At 39.2% G+C, this 8161-nt stretch overlaps 1 protein-coding gene across 1 annotated transcript; it reads left to right on the top strand.

Moving 5' to 3' along the window:
- Window positions 1-5591: 5591 nt before the first annotated feature.
- LOC147293890 (1-aminocyclopropane-1-carboxylate oxidase homolog 1-like) lies at window positions 5592-7691 on the top strand. The gene is made up of 3 exons (XM_086234073.1): window positions 5592-6181; window positions 6667-6988; window positions 7200-7691. The coding sequence occupies exons 1-3, from the start codon at window positions 5649-5651 to the stop codon at window positions 7449-7451; spliced, it is 1107 nt and encodes a 368-aa protein (XP_086090199.1). The 5' UTR covers window positions 5592-5648; the 3' UTR covers window positions 7452-7691.
- The last annotated feature ends 470 nt before the right edge of the window (window positions 7692-8161 follow it).

The raw sequence follows: 8161 nt of genomic DNA, 5'->3' as shown, positions 1-8161 counted from the left end.
CTATTAACAAATCATACAAATTTCATATTAATTATTAACAAATCATACCAATTCCAATTCCATATCATATCACCACTTTTAACTTCCATATCAATATTTATATATCATACAAATTACACAAATCATACAAATCAAAATCAACCTAAAATTATACAATCAATTCCAAAATTATACGATTAAAGATTCAAAATTAACCCAAAATCATACAAAACAAAATCAACCCAAAATCATACAATTAATTCTAAATCTATATAAATCAACCCAATATCAATATAATTTATCTTATATAAATCAACCCAAAATCATACAATTAATTCTGATCCTTAAATATTAATAGGTAATGATAAATTGATAATATATTGTAAATTTGTAAGTTTGTAAATTGTAAATTTGTAAGTGACTAATTTTAAATCCATTACTTACAGTTACAAATCAACCCAAAGTCCAAAACTCCAAACTAATTTCGGGCCTTCGGGGTTAAGACTTAAGAGAGAGAGAGAGAGGTCGGAGACTCGGCGCGTGGCTTCGAGGTGGCCAGGCCGGAGGTGGCCGGAGACAGAGCAGTCCGAGAACACAAACAGAGAAGATAGAGAGAGAAGAGAGAGATCGATGACTTCGTTCAACCTTCAGTCCAGTTCGAGAAGACGGAGGAGAGAGGCGAGCTGGCGGCGCTGCAGATCGAGAAGGGTGTGCGACTGGCCGACTGTGCAGGTGAGAATATGAGGTTTAGGGGTTACGGGTTAGCTGGGGTCCTGGGAAATTTCGTGGAAATTTCGCTAAATTTCCATGAAATTTAAGCGAAATTTCTCTCAAATTCAGAAAATTTTGCTTTTAAGGGTATTCGAAATTTCGCCTAAAATTTCGGCGAAATTTCGAATATTTCGGCGAAATATTCCGAAATATTGTCGAATACGTGTTAAAATTTCGAAACCCCTTAAAATCGAAATTTTCGGCAAAATTTCGTCGAAAATTTTGAAATTTAAACCCTTGATTGGTACAAAACTAAAAAGTCTTGTTTTAAAAGCTTTTTGGCTTATAATGATATAATCTATGGCTAGAAAAGTTTCATTTCACCCCTAAGGATGTTATAAAGGCAGAAAGGGACCTACTTTCAAATAATCATGATTTAGGTTGTTAAACCTCATGTTTTGAACTAAAAAGCTTTATGCAGACTACCTCTTTGAGGAACAGAGTCAGAATTTAGAACTCGGGGGGGCTAAACTAAAAAAAACCTCAACGGTATTAGGAAATTTCATTAATAAATAAAAAAGATACTCCTAGTTAGGGGGACATAGTGAGCCAATTTTAACCCAAAATTTCTTTAAATATTACTTGAACAGTTAACCCAAAATTAATAGGGTGCCGCTATTCAGACCCAGTTTTTTTATTAGTAGTCCCAACAATTTAATGACATATTAATTTTTCAATTTTATTCTAATATAAATTAGTAGTTGAGGACAAACATTTAATTTAAAAATTTTAAAAATAATTAACTTAAATTATACCCAACAATATCTTCACTCATCTCTCCAACATCTCTACACACCACTTATTTGCAACAAAACCCTAAACTTCATTAGGCTTACATTCTCTATATCAAGGCAAACAATCTTATCTTGACAATTCCATCTGTGCCATCCACACCAATCAGCTTGCCAGTGGCAATGTGACCCCATGATCTTGATCTTATCATTTTTTTCCTCGGTAAAACCACCTCTACTTCAATAGGAAATACCGTTACAGTTTCACCATTGCCACCCGACCCAAGAGCTGAACCACAAATCGTCTTTTTAGTATCTAAAGTAAAGGTGATGTGCTTAAAAACAGTAATGTTAGTCGTATCTACTTTGGAGATAGACAGACATCGTAACAAGATCATTCTAAAGAGCATCGTCAACTAGAATTTCAATTATCTTTGTATTTCGTGATCATAGAAATGTGAAAAATAGGAACGCGATTTAAGGACGTACCGGGAGCACTTGTCTGACAATTCCAGTAGCTTCCTCCCCGTAATTGCATACATTGACCAAAATGTCCGGCATGGTCCTTCCTTCGCTGTTCCCACCTAGAAGATGTTAGATTAAAGGTTTATTTACTATTTCACCCCTATAAGTAACTTCTAATCTAACTTTACTCCTTAAAATTTATTTTGTATCACATTATTCCTTGAAACTAATTCTCGTCTATCACTTTTCTTACTTTCTATTTTTACAAACTTTAGAAATTAATTAAAAATAGCTGCAGACTCAGAAAAATATACGAAAAATTCCTACGGACTCGTCTTGATTAGAACTAATTTACTATGGGGTCAAATTACCAATTTCCCATCCGAGTGTTTACAGAAAATTAAAACACTCTAGATTCTTTGGAAATTCATAGGATAATCTCTCGAACTTCAAAAAATACGAGGTTTGCATCGTTGGTCTTCTAAACAATAACACTACCTTTCTTGTGAACACTTGCTACCCAAAAGACCTCTCGGTCTTAGAGGAAAATAAATTTCTCTCTATAAAATAAATTTTAGAATTTCCGTAAAGTCTCAAAAGAATTCTCTAAAATAGGTTTTTGGTAATTTTCAAAATATTTTTGAGAATTCATCCGAGACTTTACCGAAATTTTAGAATTTTTATAGAGAGAAATTTGTTTTAATTTTCTCGAAATAAATTTGGACTTCCCAAAATTTCTGGAAACTTTCGAAGGGCAAATTAGTAATTTGACCCCATATTAAATTAGAACTAGTCAAGACGAGTTTGTAGAAATTTTTCGTGTATTTTTCAGAGTCCGAAGTTATTTTTAATTAATTTCCAATGTTTATAAAAATAGGAAGTGGTTAGGCAAAGTGATACATGAGAATTAGTTTCAGAGGGTAATGTGATACAAATAAATCTTAGGGGGTAAAGTGAGACTTGAAGTTTCCTTTAGAGGGCAAACTAGTAAATAAACCTAGATTAAAATACACAAAATCATGAGTGCTGCTATTTGCACACCCTGTTTTTTCTTTTTGCACACCCTTTTGTAAAAAAAAAATCAAAACTAAAAAAAAAAGACACACTTACCCCTCACCCAACACACCCTAACTCAATTTTTTCTCATTTGCACACCCCAATCAACAAAAAAAAAAAAACACACACACCCCCTTCATCTCCCTCACCCGACCACACCCACCGGCCACCCACGCAGCACCCACCTCCTCCCTCCCCTCCACCAAGCCCAGCCCCGTCGCACCCTCCCTCCAGCCCCGACCCAGCCCACCTCCTTCCCATCCATGCACCCAGCCCGACCTCCTCCCTCCCCTCCACCAAGCCCCAGCCCGACCACCTCATTCCCCTCCACCCAGCCCCAGCCCGACCACCTCATTCCCCTCCACCCAGCCCGACTTCCTCCCTCCCCTCCACCAAGCCCCAGCCCCGTCGCACCCTCCCTCCAGCCCCGACCCAGCCCACCACCTTCCCCTCCACCTTCCCTTTTCTCTCTCTGCTTTCTCCTTTGTTCAGCACTGGTTTGCCGAAAATTTGAGTTTCCTTCGGCAGCCACCCACCGAACACCCACAAACCATTCGACAGCCACCCGCCGAACACCTACAAACCATTCGGCAGCCACCCGCCGAACACCCACAAACCATTCGGCATACATCCGCCGAACCTAGAGGGAGGTGGGCCGGGTCGGGTGGGTCGAGGCTAGAGGGAGGGTGCGACGGGGTTGGGTGGGAGGGGATGTGATGGGGCCGGGGCTGGGTGGAGGGGAGGGAGGAACTCGGGCTGGGTGGAGGGGAAGGAGGTGGTCGGGCTGGGGCTTGGTGGAGGGGAGGGAGGAGGTCGGGCTGGGTGCATGGATGGGAAGGAGGTGGGCTGGGTCAGGGCTGGAGGGAGGGTGCGACGGGGCTGGGCTTGGTGGAGGGGAGGGAGGAGGTGGGTGCTGCGTGGGTGGCCGGTGGGTGTGGTCGGGTGAGGGAGATGAAGGGGGTGTGTGTGTGTTTTTTTTTTTGTCTGTTGATGGGGTGTGCAGAAGAGAAAAAATTGATGTTGGGTGAGGGGTAAGTTTGTCTTTTTCTTTGAGTTTTGATTTTTTTTTTTTTATAAAAGGGTGTGCAAAAAGAAAAAACAGGGTGTGCAAATAGCAGCACTCAAAATCATATAGGGGTTTAGAGCTCTAGCAAATCCAAATGAGTAGGGGATACGTATGTTGAATTTAAATTTGTTGTAAGCATGTAACAATATATTCCTTCCATTTCCCATCAAAATAAGAAACGCAATGTTATTTTTTCATAAGTATACCACTTTATGAACAAAAAAGAAGTGTACGTCCTAGTACACAAAGGGTATACAACGAGGAGCACATAAAAAAGAGGAAACGATAGGCACTTTATGGCTGTTGGGGATTAAGGACCGCGACTGCAGGCGGCGGGTGAAGGGGTGGCAGCTTCAAGGGCTGATCCAGTGGTGATGTGGTTGGGGTTGGGAGTTGGGAGATGGTGTGATGATGTTGGGGTTTGGCGTGTATGTTAATTGGTATAGTAAGTAGAATTAATAGGTGTTATGTTAGGTTTAGTTGTTGGGTTTTAATGAAGGTAGTTTAGGAAAACATGTTGAGTATACTAATAAGTTTTAATATTTTTTTAAAATGAATGTGAGTATAAAGAGTGTGTTGGAGCTATGATAAAAAAATTGAGTCCGAATAGCGGCACCCAAATTAATATATTACTTTTTGTTGAGACCATTAATATTATAATTTGTAAACAACAATATATCATCATTATTAAAATATTTTTGTCCTTTTCCCACTTTCAAAAAATTAAGTTTTAAAACTTATTACTTCCTAGGGAATATTATTCGGACCTTTTTGTCATGGCCTGGACTATTCAAAGAGTAATGCTATTCAAAACTTACAAATTCAAGGGATTGTTCATTTTTTATATAAAAGTGGACATGTTTAACAAATAATGCAACGAATTAAATATTGAAATGATGACTAACTGTGATTAGATTATCTTATAAAAAAGTATTCTAAAAAACATGAGGTATTACTGTATCAAAATTTATTTAGGTTTTAAACAGTTTTTACTTGCCAGGGAATTTCGGACCTTTTTGTCATGGCCTGGACTATTCAAAGAGTAATGCAATTCAAAAGTTACAAATTGGGTTGTTCATTTTTTTATTAAAAGTGGCCATATGTTTACGCAACGAATTAATTATTGAAGTGATGACTAACTGTGCTTGGACTATCTTATAAATACAGTATTCTAAAATACAGGAAGCTCGCCTGCGCATGGCATCCTTTCGGGATGCCACATGCCAATTCCGACGACGGGATACTAATAGAGTGGCTCATCAGCTAGCCCAATTTGCTAAGTCTCATGTTGGAGTGTCCTTCTGGACTGATGTAATGCCTTCATGGCTCACTGAAGCAGTGCTTACTGACTTTTAATAAATAAAATCTACAGCTTCTTATCAAAAAAAATAAAAAACATGAGGTATTACTGTATTAGTGGAGGACTATTGCTAAAAGTCACCAAATTTGTTTAATATATCCTTTGGCGTCAACTTACTCTATGATCTTTGCAAAAATACATACTTCCTCTGTTTGTGTGTTAATCATATCTAGCCTAAGATCTCCACTGAAACTGTAAGGTTACCTTGCCACAAACCAATATGGTAGCTACCAACACAAATGAGGTTCCAATTCCCAACAGACAAAGTGAGCTAAAAGCTTTTGATGACACAAAGGAAGGTGTTAAAGGTCTTGTAGATGCTGGGATAACTGAGGTTCCTCAAATCTTCTATCAACCACCATATGATTCCAACAGCAACACCTCTGCTACTTCAGAAGATCAAACCCAATTTTGCATTCCAGTCATAGACCTCGGAGGCCTTGACAGTCCAACTAAGCGCAAGCAGATTGTTGCAAAAGTCGGAGAGGCATCAGAGACTTGGGGATTCTTTCAGATTGCCAATCATGGAATACCTGTTGGTGTTTTGGAGGAGTTAAAGGATGGGGTGCGTGGGTTTCATGAGCAGGACACTCAAGTGAAGAAAGAGCTTTATACCCGTGATCCCTTCAGACCTCTCATCTACAATAGCAACTTTGATCTGTATAGTGCACCAGCAGCTAATTGGAGGGATAGTTTTGGGTGTTACATGGCTCCTAATCCTCCTAAGCCAGAAGATTTGCCAGAAGTATGCAGGTATGTGACAAGGAATTCTCTGCTGATGAGTTTATGGCATTAGTTTGATTCAGAATGCATATACCTCTTGGTTGATTAGATGATATGATTATGTATTAAATTTTAGTAATTTAGGGGGACTCAATTCTTTGACCAGCTTAATGGTAGGTGTGACAGGCCAAAAATCCCACATTGGATAAGAATCTCATATGAGTTTATGGCATTAGTTTGATCTGGGCTTAATTTATATTTGGGTGAACATCTCTTAAAAGGCTAGTCTTTTGGCTTAAGTGACAAGCCCCAGCCTCTAATAGTAGGCCGTTTGAAATGGGGACTCTCCTAAAGCTTCTTACGCTCATATGGAGGTGTGCAAATACGTACTAATTAATGCCAATATGACAATGGTATTTTCTTTCCTCCCTAGAAGTGAAGTTTGATTTTCTTCCAAGAATAAGTATCATAGTAAAAATGAAGTGTATATTGCTTTTCTGTGTTTCATCTTGTAGAGACATCCTTCTGGAGTACTCAAATCAAGTGACGAAATTGGCAAAGTTATTATTCGAGTTGTTGTCTGAGGCTCTTGGGCTAAAGCCAAGTCACTTGAATGACATAGATTGTAGCAAGGGGCTTATGGTTGCAGGCCATTACTATCCTGCCTGCCCACAGCCAGAACTAACACTAGGCACAAGCAAGCATGCTGATTCTTCCTTCCTCACGGTCCTTCTGCAAGATCATATTGGTGGTCTCCAAGTTCTTCATCACAACAAGTGGATTGATGTTCCCCCTGTTCCTGGGGCTCTAGTGGTTAACATTGGAGATCTTGTACAGGCAAGTATATATATATGTACCATTACTATGTTACTATGTGGTAACAAAATATGGTACCATTATTATGTTGCTATGTACGTATTGTTGCCATTACTATGTTACTATGTAACAAGTACGTTCTTCAAGTTTAATGTCACTTTCAAATTCTTAATTCGATTTGGTTTTGTATTTGGAGTTTTCTATATTAAATAACATGCTTTTGGGGTTGCAGTTGATATCAAATGACAGATTCAAGAGCGTAGAACACAGGGTGTTGGCAAACCGAGTAGGTCCAAGAGTATCTGTTGCGAGCTTTGTAACCACAGGAATGCAGCCATCAATACAACTCTACGGACCCATCAAGGAGTTGTTATCAGAAGACAATCCTCCAAAGTATAGGGAGACCACTGTGAGGGACCATACTGCCCACTTCAATGCCAAAGGCCTTGATGGAACCTCTGCCTTGAATCATTTGAAGCTCTGAACTTGCGCATACGGTGTCTATTTTCTACTAAATAATTTGGCATGAAAATGAAAATTTCTGTACATTGTATTGGTTGTTAATTATAACATTACTCTTTAGGCATACATTGTATTGGTTGTTTTGATTGTAATGATTATGATTGAACTACGTATTGCTCAAGTGTTTTGGCAAAGATTTCCTGTTCTTAAAAATATGCAAATGAAATTTGAAAGAAGATGATGAAGAGCTTGTTGAGATGAGCAGGTAATCTATTTTGAGAAACATGTTGTTTATAATCTGTTGTGGAATGATATGACTTTTCAATAAAGCCCAAAACAGGGGAAAAACAGAGAAGGAGGGCCCAAGGCCTAACGTCGATACAAAAGAAGGAAGTAACGACCTAAAAAGGAAAGAGCGAAACAAAAAGGAAAAATAGGTAGGGGAAGCAGATTCGATCTAAAGAACAGAGAGCCTAGATCGAAGATGTTTCCACTACTGCAACAGAGCTCAGCGGAGGTCCAGGTCTACGGACCCAAGGCCTAATGTGGTCCGCTGCGTGATTGGAATTTCTGGGAATCCAGCACCAGGTGGATGAAAGGAAAGAAGCGTTGGATCGCTTGATGGCTTCAATAACAGGGTAAATTCTCCACACACACATGCCCCTCTAACCCAGGGGCATAAGAGTAACACATGTTCAATTGTTTCCGGGCCTTCACCACACACACAACACA

Source organism: Dryas octopetala, chromosome 2 (genome assembly GCF_963921425.1).
Source record: "Dryas octopetala chromosome 2, drDryOcto1.1, whole genome shotgun sequence".
Lineage (NCBI taxonomy): Eukaryota > Viridiplantae > Streptophyta > Magnoliopsida > Rosales > Rosaceae > Dryas > Dryas octopetala.
This window is presented reverse-complemented; position numbering and strand designations above follow the sequence as displayed.